A 19,377-nucleotide genomic window follows, 5' to 3' on the forward strand; every position below is an offset into this window, starting at 1 on the left:
TGCATAGCGCCAGTGCGTCACCGCATGAATGACAGGAGCGATAGGCGAACTGTTCGTCAGGTATAACATCACCTGCAGAGACCATGAACTGCCGGAACTGGTCGTAGACGATTCTTTCTAGGACTTTGGAAACGATGGGAAGAAGGGAGATTGGTCTATAGTTTGTGGGAGCGTTTTTATCACCTTTCTTGAAGACTGGACAGATTTGGGCAAGCTTGTATTGTTCGGGGAATACGCCAGTGGCAAGGGAGTTGTTATAGATTTCCGCCAAGGATGCAGCTAGATACTTGGAGGACGCACGCAGAAGTGAAGCAGGAATGTCGTCAGAGCCGGTGGCTTTCCATTCGTCTAGCTTGCATAACCGTCGTTCCACGTCAGTCGGGGACACTGGCCGAAATGTAGTGAATCCAGTTGCTTTGCTGGGGCCTAGGGGTAACTGTGACCCAGTGTTCAGTGTAGGATCGCTCACTTGAGCCGCAAATACTGCACTTAGGGCCGGAACGTCTACAGGTAGAGTCGTCGGTTGTTGCTTCCGACCTAAGAGGTGGTTCAGTACCTGCCACTGAGCTCGAGGGTTGAACCGACTCAAGAAAAATCTGTTGGTGAAGTACTCAGTTTGCAGTCTGCGCTGTAGAATTTGACACTCTCGTCGGGCAGCTCGGAAACATTGGCGAGCACTGTCACTGTCGCGATCCCGGAGCCACCGTCTGTGTAAGTACGCTTTCCGCTGATATAAACTTTGGAGGCCAGGCGTGACCCAGGGTTGTGGTGGTGGATGAGATGACAAGGTGACGCTACGTCGAGGGCAGTGCTGATCCACAGTTTGTAGAACAGCATCGCTCCATACAGTGCTAAGTTGGTCTACTGACATGTCACTGCAGTCCGTGGCTCTGAGAGATTGAAGGAAGTCCGGGCCAAACTCCTCAGCAGTAAGTTGTCTGACCGGCGGCGAGCGAATCTTGCGGTGATTGAGCAAGACACGGTGCGGTTGACTGCCAGCGAGTGCAAGGATGAGCGACACCAGGAAATGATCTGAAACGCCGTCTAGTGACTGGACAGCTACTGGTTTGAGTGTTACCTCACTAGGCAGAGCTTGAGCGACAAGGATTAGGTCCAGACAAGTGTTGCTTGGGGATCTAGTGGGTTCTAGCACTACATTGTGGAGGCTGAGTGTGTCACAGAGTTCACTAAGGTGGCGGTGTTGAGGGTGCCGCTCAGGAGCCAAAATGTTTACATTAAGATCGCCAAGGAGGAACAGGGTCGCGTTACTACTACTGGTGGCGTGATCAGCCGATTCTGCTAGGTTCTGCCAGAAGGATACAGGGGCAGTAGGTGGGCGGTAGACGCAACCAATGCACAATGAAGTATCAGTGTTTCCTGCGACCGTTAAGAACAGGGCCTCGACAGTTGTGCTGGGTATGCAGGATGAGACAGGTATGGTTTCACGAACGAAGAAACAAACTCCGCCGCCTCTTGTGCCTTGCCTGTCATGACGGTACAGTATGTAGCCAGGTATATTTAACAGGGTGTCTGAAATGCTACTGTCCAGCCAAGTTTCACTAACAGCAAGAACATCAACTGTACGGACGTTGGGTGCATGGAGAATGCCAAATGATTTCCTGTTCTTGGTGAGCAAGACATGGTCTTACGCTGCAGAGCAGAATCGGCTAATTCCGGAGTATCATTCTGTCTGTATTTCTCTACGGCTACAGCTCCTACAGCACAGCACAGCCCTGACCCAAACTTATCTTCATCGTCGGCAAGTTGTGCAGAAATGAGGTGAAAAGGCACTCTTTGGGAGACTGCACTTTGAAGCTCATGTGGCGCTGCCTTCATGGCCGTACCAGTCCCACACTGAGAAGCACTCTTCAGGCTGTGTGATGGCCACTCAACCAGGCTCCGAAACACACACAACGGCTTGGTGAACCCAGTCAGCTGAAGCCATGCTGGGCATTGTTGGCTTGCCTCAACGGGCAGCACACTGTGGAACTCTCTAGCACCTGCACTACGATGCATCGTGTCGGCTTCAATACTCCACTACCAACATTGGTCAAAATCATCGGAGAGTATCCATTCATGGACAGATGTGTATGAACTGCTACACTCTACATGAATTATGGTACTAGACACAGGCCAGAAACCTGTTTTACCTATATTCTCCTCTATCTCTATCATACAGCCCAGATATCTGTTTTTAACTAACATGCTCTCTATCTCTCTCTATCTATCGATCTCTCTATATCTCTCTTGGCGTAATGTACATTTCTTAAGCAGAGCATCTGGTAAGAGGAGAGCGATCGCTCTCGCGCGCCTTCACTCTCATTATTCATTTTGGGCGCATTTTTCATCGCGTGCCTTGAGAATTTCGAGCGCATGCGCATCACTATGAAGTGCATTCTGCGAACACTCAAATATTTCGTAATTCGACTTTTCCTGAGCGGAATTGAGTGATCGAAAGGTCTATTCGCATTAGAAAGTTCTCAGCTGTTGGCTTCAACAAATCTGAAGTCGATTCGAGGTCGAATAGTGGAGTTACGGCACTCGCAAGGTATTTTATGTCCCGTTGCAAATTTTCACTTCCGCACTTCGATGGCAATCATAATTTGTCGTAAAGTATTTTCCCCTGTTGCACGACAGTCCATGCATGCATAGACCTGTTTGACGTCAGAGACAGGTCTTTAGCGGTCGGCTACAAAAAAAAAGGAGCCCTCTACGTATACGATGAGTACTACAAAGATACCATGGATCTTAGCGAATTGTCTCAATTTCTGGTTGCGCGTGTCTTCCCAGGACTATAGTGCCACTGCAGTAGCGCTCCACCTGGTGAAAATTCCACTGGTGTGTTCCGATAGCTTTTCAGTTGGCTTGAGATTGTCAAAATCGATGAAGGGAAACCAAAGTTGCGGTTCGAACAGCTTCCACTTGTAGTGCGTTCGGCGACTTTCCAGAACAAATTTGGCAGCTATCAGGTATTGAATCCGATTGGGTATGGCAAGATGTAGAAAAAGCCCGTACATCTATTGTGCTCGCCTTGGATAGATAAGGCGAGCTATGGGGGGGGGGGGGGGGGACTGCTCTCCCACCACTCTACTTGAGAGGATAGCGAGAGTGATTGTTCACTCTCCACATTATCAATATCAGTGGTATTCTGCCAACACCGATCAAGATTTGTTGAGCAAGATCTGCTTACGCTAGAAACTGGAGTGGCCCTGGTGGCTCCGGTTGCCGCACTAGAAGTCTGTCCTCTGCTAGCACTGACCATTGCTGACCGTCCAGAGTCAGTGCCACTTCTCTGAGCCTGTAATGTACAGAACAGCATAAGCATGTACACAAATTTACATGCACACACACACACACACACACACACACACACACACACACACACACACACACACACACACACACACACACACACACACACACACACACACACACTTGGACACACACACACACACACACACACTTGGACACACACCCACGTCAGTGTATGGTCGCAAAGACATGCACACATGCACGTGCATCCAAACAAACACTGACTAAGACTGTTGGCTGTGGGCTGTGCAAAATGGCTGTCCCCAGCCAACCCTGCACTAGTTATGGCTGATGTGAAGTGTGAGAAATCTCTTCCACTGGGGTACATGCAAGTTCGAAGGGTCTGACAGCGTAGAAACTAGAGCTTAGTGGGGTAGCATTTTCTCCGGGTACCGGGTTCGGATAGTTTTCTACGGGTAGCACGGGTACCCGATTGGGTAATGTTTCCATGGTAACACCACAATGCCCCCCTTCTCTTACACACTGGGTAGACATGCGGAGTATTACGTGAATGTATACACGTGCACTGAACATGATGTCATCTGCGACTTCAAGAGAGAATAGTACCCGTCTACCCGAGGTCCTCACGGGTAGCACGGGTACTGGACTGCCCATGCACACCACTAGGAGAAACATCCTTGTTCTGGTATTGAGACTAACCAACACACTCCACTCAAGTACTGCATTGCAATGTCAGAAGGTATTTGTGATCATGATGAGTTGCTTGTGGACTACGGAACCATAATTTTGTTGAAACACTCATTACTATTCTACAGAATGCGCTATACATGGCATGCCGTTGAAGATAGCGTCCCAATATTATGGTCACAAATGTAGATAACTGTCATGTGTGCTTGCAGACAACAACGCTTTGGTGTTTCATAAATATAGTGAACCAAAATTACTCAAATCAATGGAATGTCATGCTTCTCTTTCCTTCACACCCATTTGAGTCAAAAGTTGAAAGGGTGAAAAAACAGAAGTTAAAGGGAAAGTATACCCTAAATCAAATTTTCACCAGTTGTAGAGTTCGGGTGCGGAGTCGAATGGTTTGGTCGGAGGAAGCTGAGATGCTCCCAAACACCAACAAACACATATAAATACACTCACACAAACTCAAAAACCAGCACGCGCATACTCGACCACACGCATGCAAATGAGACTAATCCTGGCTTGTCCATTGACTACCATGCTATTTTCCCTTCTACAGTATAATTGGCATTTCCAACCAGTGACCATACTGGAGGTCAAGTATAGTAGCTGGTGAATACCAATCATTATTTTGTTCAGCAATATCTCCTTACACTGGAAGCTTGAGTGGCCCTGATGCCACTTGACTCCGTACTCAGCTTTGGTGCCAATCTTTGGACAGTTGAGCGGGTCAAACTCGCACATTGCACTGCTGTGCAACGCAGCTCGAGTCCTGAACAGTCCATTCAAGCTTATTGTATTCCGTGGCTTGGTAAGATCACTTTTCGAGTAGGCTACCCGTTACTGGATGGAAACTGCTCCCAATTGCCTTTAAGCGAACTTATTCGTCCAACATCATTGACACCAAGAACACGCTCCCGGTTTCTTTATTCACTGATCATCCACATGTCTTTGCCCTGCCATCCTCACCTTTCACAAAAGTCCCCTCTAGTTCCATTCTGTCTTCTCCTTCAAAATAATCCACTCTCCATTTTGTCTTCACTCCTCTAACCGTAAACTCTCATTGCGCGCAACCTCGCTGTAACACCGAGACCACAGGTTGGCGTTGTTGGCTTGCCTCACAAGCACAGGTTCTTTCTGGAAGCCCCTACTCTTCCCATTGCTGTGTTGTCCTGCTACATCTCTCCCCTCTTCTTACGAGTAGTTTGTGTTTTCATGGAAAAACTCCACACCCACAAACACACTCACACACAACCAGGCCTACCCACCAACCAGCCAGTCCATACACAAACACACGCAGACACCTGTGACCAATACAGGCTTGCTCATTGACAACCATATCAAAATTTCCCTCTACAGTATATTGTTTTTCCAACCAGTCACCGTATTGGGAGTGAAGAATAATAGCTGGTGGATACCAAACAAGATTTTTCTCAGCCGTATCTCCTTACACTAGGAGCTGGAGTGGTCCTGGTGGCTCCAGTTTCTCCCCTAGAAGTCGGTCTTCTGCTAGCACTGGCCATTGCTGATCGTCTAGAGTCACTGCCACTTCCCAGAGCCTGAAAAGTACAGAACAATACAAGCATATACACACATGCACACCCACCCATGCACACAACACACAGCACACCCATCCAAATGCACAGTTGCATATGCGCACAACACACATGCACGTCCATTGTCATTGCCACTTCATTGACGGTAAAAAGGACTGAGCGAAAATATGAAGATACAACCTCACACATGTGTTAAAGCACAACCAACACCCACAAACACACCAACCAGCACGCGCATACGCGAACACACATACACACGTGTGACTAATTCAGTCTTGCTTATTGACTACCATGCTATTTTTCCCTCTACAGTGCATGTATATAGGTTTTTCCACCCATCAATGCCACTGGAAGCCTAGTACAATAGCTGGTGAATACCAAACAATATGAATTTTTGTTCAGCGATATCTCCTTACACTAGAAGCTGGGGTGGTTCTGGTGGCTCCGGATTCTCCTCTAGAAGTTTGTCTTTCGCTAGCATTGGCCATTGCTGGTCGTCCAGAGTCACTGCCACTTCCCTCAGCCTGAAAAGTACAGAACAACATAAGCATATACACATACGCACCCAACCAAGCACAAAACACACAGCACACACATCCACATGCACATTTGCATATGCGCACAGCACACATGGACGTCCTGTGTCACTGCCACTTTCTTGACGGAGAAAAGCACAAAGAAACATATGAAGACAAAACTTCACACAAGTGCTTACACCAACCCAAATACCAACAAACACATCTAAATACACCGACACAAACTCAAAAACCAGCACTCGCATACTCGAACACACGCATGCAAATGTGACTAATCCAGGCTTGCCCATTGACTACCATGCTATTTTCCCTTATACAGTATAATTGGTATTTCCAACCAGTGACCGTACTGGAGGTCTAGTATAGTAGCTATAAAAAATAAATAAATTTCACGGTTCGCGTGAGACTCGGCTGGAAGCCGAGTTTTCCGCATCCGCCGTGGGAACGCCACCACCCTCTAGGATCAAAGGCGCAGATGCAGCGCCTGAACGGTGGGAGGTGAGTAGATCAGACCCACCACCAAGTGGTCAAAGACCGAAATCCCATAGTAAATCCCATAGTAGCTATAGTGAATACCAATCATTATTTTGGTCAGCAATATCTCCTTACACTAGAAGCTGGAGTGGGCCTGATGCCACTTGACTCCGTGCTCAGCTTTGGTGCCAATCTTCGAACAGTTGACCGGGGCAAACTCACACATTGCACTGTTGTGCAACACAGCTCCAGTCCTGAACAGGCCATGCAAGCTTGTTGTATTCCGTGGCTTGGTAAGATCACTTTTCGAGTACACTAGCTGTTCCTGAACGGAAGCTGCTCGCACCAACCTCGAGCACCTCAGGCGCGTTCAGCGATGGGCCCCGGCGTGCTGCTGCAGAGCATCGAGGCAAGGCGGACAGTGGCAGCATTGTCTTTCCTGCACAAGCTGCTGTGCATTCCAGGTCCCTCTACTCATGATTCATCATCGCCTCAATGCCCCTGCAAAGCCCTTAATTCACAGGCAATGTCGGCAAACCGATGGTAGCCCGTACGATTTACGAACACTCTCCCCCAACTGCTCCAAATTGTCTTTTAAAGCGAACATCATTGGCACCAGGAACACGCTCCCGGCTTCTCTACTGTAAATATACAAAAATTTCGGTGCTGCAAAATTTCGGCACTTCACGATTTTTGACATTTCGGCGGCGATTTATTTTCGGTGTGGGGTAGAGGGTATAGTGCGACAGATGCTGTGAAAATTTCATCAGCGTTTTAATTAAGGCGTGTTGGGTCGGTGCCGAATATAGCCGAAATTAAATAGCTGCCGAAAATTTGTATATTTCCAGTATTCACTGATCCTCCACACATCTTTGCCCTCCCATCCTCACCTTTCACAAAAGTCCCCTCTAGCTCCATTCTGTCTTCTCCTCCACAATAATCCACTCTCCATTTTGTCTTCACTCCTCTACCCGTAAACTCTAATTGTGCGCAACCTCGCTGTAACGCGGAAAACACTGGTTGGCGTTGTTGGCTTGCCTCACCAGCACAGGTTCTTTCTGGAAGCCCCTACTCTTCACATTGCTGTGTTGTCCTGCTACATCTCTCCCCCCTTCTTACGAGTAGTTTGTGTCTTCATGCAAAAACTCCACACCCACTAACACACCCACACACAGCCCCGCCTAACCAACAACCAGCACGTGCATACACAAACACATGCAGATACATGTGACCAATACAGGCTTGCTCATTGACTACCATATCAAAATTTCCCTCCACAGTACATTGTTTTTCCCAGCCAGTCCCCGTCCTGGGAGTGAAGAATAATAGCTGGTGGATACCAAACAAGATTTTGCTCAGCCATATCTCCTTACACTAGGAGCTGGAGTGGTCGTGGTGGCTCCGGTTTCTCCCCTAGAAGTCTGTCTTCTGCTAGCACAGGCCATTGCTGACAGTCCAGAGTCAGTGCCACTTCCCTGAGCATGAAAAGTATAGCACAGCATAATCACACACATTTACATGCACTCCCACCCATGCACACAACACACAGCACACGCATCCACATGCACAGTTGTATATGCGAACAACACACATAGACGTCCATTTGTCATTGCCACTTCATTGACGGTAAAAAACACTGAGCAAACATATGAAGATACAACCTCACACATGGGTTTACACACAACCAACACCCACAAACACACCAACCAGGACGCGCATACGCGAACACACATACACACATGTGGCTTATTCAGGCCTGCTTATTGACTACCATGCTATTTTTCCCTCTACAGTGCATGTATATTGGTTTTTCCACCCATCAACGCAACTGGGAGTCAAGTATAATAGCTGGTGAATACCAAACAATATGAATTTTTGTTCAGCGATATCTCCTTACACTGGAAGCTGGGGTGGTTCTGGTGGCTCCTGTTTCCCCTGTAGAAGTTTGTCTTTCGTCAGCACTGGCCATTGCTGGTCGTCCAGAGTCACTGCCACGTCCCTGAGGCTGAAAAGTACAGAAGAACATAAGCATATACTAGGGCTGAAACGATCGTGGATTTTCACGTATCGATTACTCTTTAGCTTAACGATCGAGCAATCGATTATAATCGTTAGCAAATAGTGTCATAATTCTATGCAAACATTACTCTGTTTCCACAAACTATGTCTTCATAATACCAATAAATCTGCATTAGTGAAAGAGTAGCTCTGAAACATGGCAGTTTTGAAGACAGTTTAACCTCAGAGCATGAACCATACCCCTGGCGATGTTAGAGTTATCAAACAAGTACTCGATTATTCGGTATATTCGTTTCAGCCCTAGCATACACACATACACACCCACCCATGCACACCACACACAGCATGCGCATCCACATGCACATTTGCATATGCGCACAACAAACATGGATGTCCATTGTCGTTGTCACTTCCTTGACGGTGAAAAGCGCAGAGCGAGATACGAAGATAAAACTTTTCAACCCAAGTGTGTACCACGCCCAAGAACTACCTCACAGACTGCTCAATTCAAGTGACCATCTGTCAACACAGCTCCAATCGGTTTCCCACCTCTGCAAGGATGCCACAAGGCAGTACACTCGGCCGATCTCTGTTCCTTGTGCACGTTAATGATGCTGACGGTTCCCTAAAACCAAGAACTGACATGGGAAAATGTTGGCCAACGACACCACTCTGTACGCTTATATACAAGCATGTGCAGACGCCATGATCCAAGCAAAGAACCTACCAGCTTACATAACCTGTATGCATTGGGATCAAAGTGGCGAGTGAAGTTAGTTTGAGCCATCGGCAGCCATGGCCCTCGTCTGCTCCAATGTTTGGTGGTGACGTCATCCCTCAGCAGCAACAACTGAAGCTTCTGGGCATCACATTTTGACTCCGTGCTCAGCTTTGGCCCCCATCTTCGGACGGTTGAGCAGAACGAACTCGCACATTGCACTGCTGTGCAACGCAGCTCGAGTCCTGAACAGGCCATGCAAGCTTGTTGTATTCCGTGGCTTGGTAAGACCACTTTTCGAGTAGGCTACCCATTCCTGGATGGAAGCTGCTCTCACCAACCTTGAGCACCTCAAGCGCGTTCAGCGATGGGCCCTGCCCATTCTGGGGCCCAGTGTGCTGCTGAAGAGCCTCGAGGCAAGGCGGACGGTGGCAGCATTGTCATTCCTGCACAAGCTGCTGTGTCTGCCAGGTCCCCTCTACTCATGATTCATCATCGCCTCAATTCCCCTGCTAAGCCCATAATTCACAGGCAATGTCGGCAAACCGATGGTAACCGGTACGATTTACGAATATTCTCCCTCAACTACTCCCAATTGTCTTCAGCGAACTGATTCGTCCAACACCATTGACACCAGGAACATGCTCCCGGCTTCTCTATTCACTGATCATCCACACATCTTTGCCCTCCCATCCTCACCTTTCACAAAAGTCCCTTCTAGCTCCATTCTGTCCTCTCCTTCACAATAATCCACTCTCCATTTTGTCTTCACTCTTCTACCCGTGAACTCTCATTGTGCGCAACCTCGCTTTAACGCCGAGACCACAGGTTGGCGTTGTTGGCTTGCCTCAGCAGCACAGGTTCTTTCTGGAAGCCCCTACTCTTCCCATTGTTGTGTTGTCCTGCTACCTCTCTCCCCCCTTCTTACGAGTAGTTTGCGTCTTCATGGAAAAACTCCACACCCACAAACACACTCACACACAACCACGCCTACTCACCAACCAGGCAGTCCATACACAAACACACGCAGACACCCTTGACCAATACAGGCTTGCTCATTGACTACCATATCAAAATTTCCCTCTACAGTATATTGTTTTTCCAACCAGTCACTGTAATGGGAGTTAAGAATAATAGCTGGTGGATACCAAACAAGACTTTACTCAGCCATATCTCCTTACACTAGGAGCTGGAGTGGGCCTGGTGGCTCCGGTTTCTCCCCCAGAAGTCGGTCTTCTGCTAGCACTCGCCATTGCTGACCGTCCAGAGTCAATGCCACTTCCCTGGCCATGAAAGGAACAGAGCGACACAAGCACACGCACATGTACAAGTACATTCACACCCACCCGTGCACACAACGCACAGCACATCCATTCACATGCATACTGGCATATGCGCACAACACACATGCACGTCCATTGTCATTGTCACTTCATTGACGGTAAAAAGCACAGAGCAAAATAAAAGAGACACAAATTCAACAAGTGTTTATACAAGCCCAATACCCACAAACACATCCAAATACAACCACACCCACCCACCAACCAGCACGTGCATACCCGAACACACTAACACACATGTGACTAAACTCGGCTTGCTGATTGACTACCATGCCAAATTCCCCTCTCTATCCCTTTTCCAGACCAGCAACATCCCTGGCAGTCTAGTACAATAGCGGATGAACAGGTGATACGTTCATTGACTGCAAATAAATGAGATAGTAGTGATGGTTGAGTGGTTAGAGCCCAAGAGAAGCAACAGTGATTTTTTAAATAGCCTACAGCACAGATTCTTGCTTGTGATGTGGATTGAAGTGAGGTTGCCGGTTTGGCACTGGAACCTACCTTGGAAGCTGAAAGTTGCTCATCGATGGAAGATACGCGAGCGGAAGTTGCAGTCACTTGTGTGCTAACTGCTGCTACGCGTCTGTTGGTCCCATCTAGCTGCTCACTGATGGATGCCTGTAGGTCTGTCTGTTGACTGGCAATTGCTGCTACATGTCCTTGCAGGCTGGCGACTTGTTCATTCACAGTCTCCACCCGGCTATGAATCCCTGTGGCTTGTTCGCTCGTAGCCTCGACACGGTTACGAATCTTTGACACCTGCTGGTTCGTGGTCTGCAGTTGGTCACGGATCCCAGTCACTTTTTCGCCTGCAGTCTCCTGTCGGTCACGGATCATGGTCACTTGTTGGTGCGTGGTTTCCTGTCGGTCACAGATCGTGGTCACTTGTTGGTGCGTGGTCTCCTGTCGGTCACGGATCGTGGTCACTTGTTGGTGCGTGGTCTCCTGTCGGTCACGGATCGTGGTCACTTGTTGGTGCGTGGTCTCCTGTCGGTCACGGATTGTGGTCACTTGTTGCTTCATAGTCTCCACATCATCATGCACCTCAGTTACCTGTTCGCTTGCAGTCTGGAGGCGGTCATGGATCTTGGTTACCTGCTGGTTCGTAGTCTGCAGTTGGTCACGGATCGCAGTCACTTGCTGATTCGTAGCCTCAAGTCGGTCATGCATCCCAGTCACATGCTGGTTCGTAGTCTGCAGTTGGTCACGGACAACAGTCACTTGCTGGTTCGTAGTCTGCAATTGGTCACAGATCCCAGTGACTTGCTGGTTCGTAGTCTGCAGCTGGTCATGGATCCCGGTCACTTGCTGGTTCGTAGTCTGCAGCTGGCCACGGATAGCGGTGGTTTCCAGCTGAGTGTCGACAAGACGCTGTGTTATGGTGCTGAGTTGGTCCTCTACTGCAGAGCTGCGTGCGGTGATGTCAGCGGCTTGCTGGCTTAGCTGCTGTGAAATCGACTCTAGTTGCCTGGTAACCGCTGTACCAGCAGTGCTAGGCTGACTCTGTACAACAACACAAAAAACACAAGCACCCACAAACACACACACATAGACGGACGGAAGGACAGGCAAAAAGGCACACAGACACATGGGCATACAGGCGACAAATTATTCAGTATACATCCATGATTCTGTTTTAAAAGGAGAAGTATACCATAAAATCAATTTGTTTTTCACCATTCGTAGTCTTCGTGGTGCTGATCAAATGGTCTTGGTCCAAGGAAGCTGAGACGCTCCCATCCTCCTTTATTCCCGGTCGAACTTGCCACTGCCACCGAAAGTGGGTGACTGCGCACTGCTACATAGGGTTTTGCATGCAAAAAATATCACTAAAAGCGCCACTTCATTCTTATAAAAGCACGGATGACCGTGATTGGCCCTCATGTTGTAGTCTTTTCTGTACATTCACCTACCTGTGCATATATATTTGGTAGTGCTGAAACAATTACGTTTTTTCCTTAGTGGCTTAACTGATACCATAACGATCGGCTTATCGGCTAAACGAGTATTATTGTAACTACATCAGTACATGTACATTCTGGGAATTTCAAAATATTTTACGCGTCCAACATCGCCAACGACGGAAAGCGGGCACATAGATTCGATGATCCGGCAACAAGTCCGTCAGTTATTCGGACTGACCAGACGAATACAGACAAGACAGAGGGGACGCACTGGTTGCAACCCAAGAGCGAATGGTGCCCTTCGCCTGTGACTTCGCGGACTCCGACGATGAAGTCAGAGAAGCCGGCCAGGGGTGCAGATCGGCGGATTTCGATGGATGATCTGACCTGAGGCGCGCCAACAAGTAACTGTTGCTTGTCCTGTCTATGCTCAAAATAGCCCCAGACGCCAGGCCTAGCTTGTCATCGAGCAAACTGGTTCGGGAACCGTCGACAGAACGGAAAACACGAAACTGAAGACCACTTTACTGTCTTTAGCTCACGACTACTCGCACGTGCAGGGAACTCTAAATACAGTCTAATGTCGAGCCAGCGACGACGGCGAACAGAGCGCAATCTACGGACGCAACGGGTGGCAGATCTGGCCCCTGCAGCTAGTGTAGACACATGCTGAGCCTGCCAGTCCTGCATTCTGTATGTAAAAAAAGTAGTCAGCTGAAAAGACGGCGACGGTGATCGCGTCGATGTTTCTCAGATCGCGCTTGTACTTTTACACGTACATCGATGGTGCAAGTGTACAGTCATGTACATATTCGTGTCGCACTCGCAACACTTTTGGTGCATGCATGCTTTGCGCGACCCCCAAAAGGGAGGAAGTCTCGTACCGAGCGTAAGTACCATTCTACTCGTTTAGCCGATATAATCGAAATAACCGCTCGATCTATTTCTTATCGAGTAAGTAACGAGTAATCGATATAATCGTTTCAGCACTAATATTTGGCATAGTGCATCCATATGTAAATTGACCCCGTTTCCTATTTCTCACCTTCGCGTACGCTCATGCACCTTGTATGCACCAGCGGTAAAATCGGTTGTGGCGACAAACGCGATTAGGCCGGCTGCAGGGACGCCGTAATGTCGCACTCGCTCCAGCACCATTCAAACAATTCCCTATGGCAGTTCACGGTACGAACTTCAACAAAGCCCCGTGAATGCGTACCAGGGGAAGGCTAGACAGCATGTCTCTAGACATCAATAGGCATCGTATAAAAAGCCAGTCAATAGCACTAAAGAGCGAAAGCCTTTTTCAAAGTTCAGTTTCATTCGCGCACCGGGCCCAAGCTGGCAGAACAAACAAACGCCGGACGCAAGCTGGCAGCACAAACAAACGCCGTACTCACACGAGACCGTTGGGCCAACGGATGGCCACAGTCATCAAAAACAGGAACAAACCCATCCACGGCTTCTTTCTCTTGCTAGCTGTGCTGCTGCGTGCATCCAACTGTTTTGCAATTTCTCCCTCCCACCCACGCCTCCTGGAATTTATTATCGCTCTACACTATCCTATGTCTCACAATGAGTGCCCTCAGCATGATGGTACTCCAAGCTACATGTACAATCATGTATTTTGATCTGTCCTAGCTCACTATTCTTGACAAATTATTCATTCCATTGCAATGAAGCGCTGGTGGGGGGCGGGGGCATTCGGCGGTTTGGTCTGATTCCTAGCTTGTTGGTAACCGGCTTGAGATTTCCAAGGTTGCTATGAAAACGTGCAGTCATGCGCAGGGCCACCCAACATGCATTTGGGGGCCCAGGAAAAACAGAAACGCGTTGCTAGGCAACAGCAAAAGCACCCGGCGAGTATCACGCTACTCATGCGGCGCGCACGTTGGCGTATGGTATCATGCTACCCTTGTGCTGCGGGGTACCACATTGCCCCTTGCTGGGATCAGACCCGTGCCCCGGATACCATGCGCTGGCCGCCTGACAGTTAAACTCAACCAACTAACTTGTGCTCTGTGACTGGGGTTGTGCATGTACTAGCAACATAACACGGCCCAGGTGGGCTGACTTTCAATTAGCCAAGCGAGCTACTCAAGCCAGGGTGCATGATCACTATTCGCAGCACTTATCGTCCATGCAGCAGTCGGGTTAACTGTTGCGTGCCTGTGCTGTGTACATGCCTGCTCTGTTCCCTGTGTTCTCCACTCCTCCTTCTGTCTTCATCAAGTATAGTTTGTAATTCCTACCGGAGTGTGATGATTGTGTTGGACTGAGAGAGAGTGCATGGGCATTTACCCTTAGTGCTGTTGCCATAACGCAACACTGGCTTGGTGTCAGAAGTGGTCCACTTATGTGGGCATGGGGTCGTATCCCACTTCTGACACCAAGCCAGTGTTGCGTTATGGCAACAGCACTAAGGATAAATGCCCATGCACACTCTCTCAGTCCAACACAATCATCACACTCTGGTAGGAATTACAAACTATACTTGATGAAGACAGAAGGAGAAGTGGAGAACACAGGGAACAGAGTAGGCATGTAAACAGCACAGGCACGCAACAGTTACCGCTGGTGCATACGAGGTGCATGCGCGTACGGGAAGGTGTGAAATAGGAAGCGGGATCAATTTACTTATGGATGCACTATGCCAAATATATACATGTAGGCACAGGTAGGTGACATTTTCGACGTTGAGTCGACTGGTTTTGGTCCGAGAATATTGCGATGCAGTGTTTTGGCCCCTATTCCCAATCGAACACGGTTGAGTATGCGGTAATGTGCCCATGCGTGCACCAGTCACCTGGTCACCGTTCCCGCAGGCTACAACTTACAGCATGTTAGGCCTAGCTGCCCGCCGCGAAGTGTACGCTCTCAGGTACATGTACAAGCTAATGTGCCTTCAAGACCATCCAGATCTCTCTGCGCTCGTGCCGCCTCGCCAGGAAGCTAGCCTCGCCCCGCGGACAAGGTTGCAGCTCCGTGTCCGCCACCAGCATCAGCTACAAGCAGTGCTCCTCCCTACGGCCCCCAACTTTCTCCAGCGTTCGTTCTCATATGGTGTAGTGGATGAATGGAACAGGCTTCCGCAAGACATGTTTCCGGATCCGATGCCCCAGTTGAAGTCTCTCTAATCCTTCAAGACGAAGGTCCATCGCCACTTGCGTCAAAAGAATTGGCTCTGGGCTACGGACTCCCTGTGAGGCTATGCCACCCGTCAATGAGCAACTACCCTCGTCCATCATCTCTTTCTTGTTTTATTTTATTTCTCTTCTCATCTCTTTCTTGTTTTATTTCTCTTCTCATCTCTTTCTTGTTTTATTTTATTTCTCTTCTCATCTCTTTCTTTTTATTTCTCTTCTCATCTCTTTCTTGTTTTATTTTATTTATTTCTCTCTCTCTCTCTCTCTCTCTCTCTCTCTCTCTCTCTCTCTCTCTCTCTCTCTCTCTCTCTCTCTCTCTCTCTCTCTCTTTCTCTCTCTCTCTCTCTCTCTCTCTCTCTCTCTCTCTCCCTTTCTCTCTCTCTCTCTCTTTCTCTCTCTCTCTCTCTCTCTCTCTCTCTCTCTCTCTCTCTCTCTCTCTCTCTCTCTCTTTCTCTCTCTCTCTCTCACTCTCTCTCTCTCTCTCTCTCTCTCTCTCTCTCTCTCCCTCCCTCCCTCCCTCTCCCACTCTCTCTCTCTCTTTCTCTCTCTCTCTCTCTCTCTCTCTCTCTCTCTCTCTCTCTCTCTCTCTCTCTCTCTCTCTCTCTCTCTCTCTCTCTCTCTTCTCACTTGATCTTCCTCCCTCCCTAGCTGCATTCCTAACGATGCCTGGTCGTAGGCTATGATTCCGAGACCTCCGGTCGTATGAGCCTCGCCAACCACATCGGCACATCGCCCCTACTCCCCTTTGTCTTGTTGTCCAGTGTCATTTCAGTTGTCCTCTTTCCCTGATTATTAGTAGGGCTGTGTTTTTTAGTAAAAAATAAAAATAAAAAAAATAAAAAAGGGCGCGCACCCCAACAGCCTTCCAACTTGGAAGGTTCTAAGTTTAGGGTTCACGGCTTGCCACTAAAAGCACCCGTCACGTGCGCCTCCATTTTGGATTATGGACGCGCGCTACAGGCCGCGACAGCGCCTATCGAAGTAAAAAAATATCGACTCGAAGTCTAGCCGGAGAGCGTACTTTTTGAATTTTTCCTTGGCTTCAGTGGCTTCACTTCACTCGGGCTTTGCATTTTTCTGACTGACCTGGACTTGATGATGGCGGCGGTGGCGGTCTTGGCGAAAGGTCCAGTTCCATCTGAGACACTCTGTCGTCTTTTCTTATCTGCTGAGGTTCTGGCAAAGCGCAGCTGCATCGAACCTGACTAGATGTAGCTGCACGCATCCTTTGTTTGCCCTGCAAATCTCGATCTGTTGCTCTTCTTGCTGTTTGGCCGCTGATGCCATGGAAGAAAATATTCTTCCTGTAAAGAGGCCGAAACTGAGCTAGGGCACGTCAAGATATGTAGGGTATACAAAGAAAGAGAAATGTCATGGTCGTTTCAGCAGCTCACGACAGCCAACACGCTCCATCGTCGGGATTGGAAGTATCCAGCACGGCTGTTCCGAGCGCTGCTGCTCTTGTTTTTCTTCTTCTTCAGAAATTCTCCACACCTTGTCGGCCAAAGTACGCGCGCGCGTGCACGGAAAATAGATGCGCTGAGCCGTTTCTTGTTCGATTTTGACAAATAATGGCTTGTTGTTTTGCTCTCGACCTTGGCTATCCTTCTACCGTTCAGTATTTTACGGAAACGCAACGGCTCCCCCTGTTTTTTTAGCCGAACTTTGGCCAAAGTTACTGGAAAACCCGGAACTCGTTTGAAAAAATACGAACGGTGGAAGTCTTGGAACGTCTTTCGTGCGTGTGGATTCAAAAATTCAGGCAGTTTGAGCCAACCGTAATGAATCCCATAGAGTTGAAAGTGAGTGATATTGATGGGAAAATGCGATTTGAGCACTGACCGATTGTGTGGGACAGTATATGCACGCGCCTGTCACGTGCATGATGTGCTGGCGACGCTAGCATGCCAATCCGTGAACCCTAAAGTTATATGAAAACCAATGTTATCTCCTGATCTGATCGTCAAGTAACTGGTGGTGTTAGTGGACATTATAACGTAACTTGTAGTTCCTTGGTCCTTTTGCTTTACTATCAATAATTAATCATTTGCTCTCCATCCGAGTCTAAGAATGATACAAACAAATTTTAATGCAGAATTCATTTGACAGAAAACAAAAGGGACCAAGGAGCTGCAGCATAATGTCCACTTACACCACCAGATTATGGCAGATACTAAAAAATGCGATAACATTGCACGACACTGAGCGACGGTACTGACGTTCTACAACTAACTGGCTGTCAGCTGTAGCACACCTTGGATACGCATTCCAATAGCCTTCCAAATTGGAAGGTTCTAAGTCTAACCAAATTGAATCCGCAAAAAATTGCTTACCGGGGACAAATCACGCGCCAGCTTTGCCGTGTCCAGAACTATCTCATGCAGCTCGTCAGCCTTGGGACGATCACCTGCAAGGACTGCCAGGCAGCGGACGATTGCACGCTTGAGCGGATGGCCGTCAGGCATTCTTCCCAAATCAACGCTGCGCCGCTCGACTTCGCTGATAGGGGTGACGGTCTCCTCACTCGTTCCGTCTGCTCGCTGCACAATCTGTCTGATGTGCCTTGCTGAGGTGTGCAGGAGTCTCGACGGTTCAACACCGGTCACGACGCTCGTAGCCAGCACGCCAAAAGAAAAAATGTCCAACGATTGGTCGTACGCCGGAGGGTTTTGCAGAGCCTCCGGCGACATATACAGTTCGGTCCCTGGACATACTGTGAGATCTGGCACAAAGCCAACCAAATCCGCAGGATCTGTTGCGCGCAGTCGCGCACAACCAAAGTCACAGAGCTTGGCGATCTGTCCCTTAATCAAGACATTCCGTAAAGTTAGGTCACGATGAATCACTGGTGGATCTCTGCTGTGGAGGTAACGAACACCCGCCATAGCGTCAGCCAGGAACGATAGCAGGGTAACATCGTCAAGCCGATCTGGACCAACACTACATTGATAAAGTGTACGATCCAATAGCTCCACTACTAAAACTGGCAAATGGCGATCGGTAGTGACTGCAATGCCGAGAATTTGACAAAGATGAGGGTGGTGGAGTTGAGACAGTCTGGCTATTTCAGCGCCAAATCGCCACAGTTTCTCATCTCTCCCCACCACACCTGGTTGGACAAGGTGCGGGTGCAACACCTTTGCAGCAACCGGTATGCCTTGCCATACTACTCGATACACAGCAGCATCGGAACCACGGCCAATCTCATCCTCGTCTCTAACGGTGAAAGTACCATGGTACGCAATTTGCCCTCTGCCCAAGCCTAGATCTCGCAATAACGCCGCTTCAGGCGTGATCAGCGCCATCACTGTGGCATAACAGACGAGCCAGACAAAGTGGAGAGTGTCCCAAAGCCAAGCGTGTGGTTCATCTACAACTTACAAGAGCATGGGCTTCTAGACTAAAATAAAAAAAATGCCAGCTCAGTGGACAGTCGATCTGCGCTCTGGTCCATGCGGTGGATCTTTTATACGCCTGTCGTTTTGGAGTTGTGTTTCCAACCTGGGTAGAAAACTTGGCCTTACAATAATATATTAGGAACAGCTCGACATCCAAAGACTGGCCAGGGGCAAGCCGTGCAGCATGTGAGGATGTTGTCGGACCATGTCGGCTGGGCTCAACCCTAGGCCTAGACGAACAACTCAGCCGCCAGTGTCCGGTACTGTCCCCTCCCCTGGTCCTGTTCGTGTGCGACTCAGAACACTGTGCCACTACTGGC

At 48.7% G+C, this 19,377-nt stretch overlaps 1 protein-coding gene across 3 annotated transcripts in view; it reads right to left on the reverse strand.

Annotated features, from left to right (window-relative positions):
* Nucleotides 1-19,377, reverse strand: part of LOC135812031 (mucin-12-like) — an 88,698-nt gene that overhangs the window by 10,105 nt on the left and 59,216 nt on the right. Inside the window, exons 1-8 of one of the 3 annotated variants that reach the window (XM_065325333.1) lie at nt 17,993-19,210; nt 11,111-12,112; nt 10,448-10,549; nt 8,427-8,534; nt 7,903-8,004; nt 5,936-6,043; nt 5,415-5,522; nt 3,191-3,298 (exon numbers count right to left, since the gene is read on the reverse strand). In XM_065325333.1, coding sequence (XP_065181405.1) covers nt 3,191-3,298; nt 5,415-5,522; nt 5,936-6,043; nt 7,903-8,004; nt 8,427-8,534; nt 10,448-10,549; nt 11,111-12,112; nt 17,993-18,964 — 2,610 coding nt within the window. In that variant the 5' untranslated portion in view covers nt 18,965-19,210. Of the gene's footprint in view, nt 1-3,190; nt 3,299-5,414; nt 5,523-5,935; nt 6,044-7,902; nt 8,005-8,426; nt 8,535-10,447; nt 10,550-11,110; nt 12,113-17,992; nt 19,211-19,377 lie in introns of those variants that run through there. The other 2 variants (XM_065325335.1, XM_065325332.1) reach the window with 2 other exon arrangements.

This window comes from Sycon ciliatum, chromosome 3, assembly GCF_964019385.1.
Source record: "Sycon ciliatum chromosome 3, ocSycCili1.1, whole genome shotgun sequence".
In the NCBI taxonomy this organism is placed as follows: domain Eukaryota; kingdom Metazoa; phylum Porifera; class Calcarea; order Leucosolenida; family Sycettidae; genus Sycon; species Sycon ciliatum.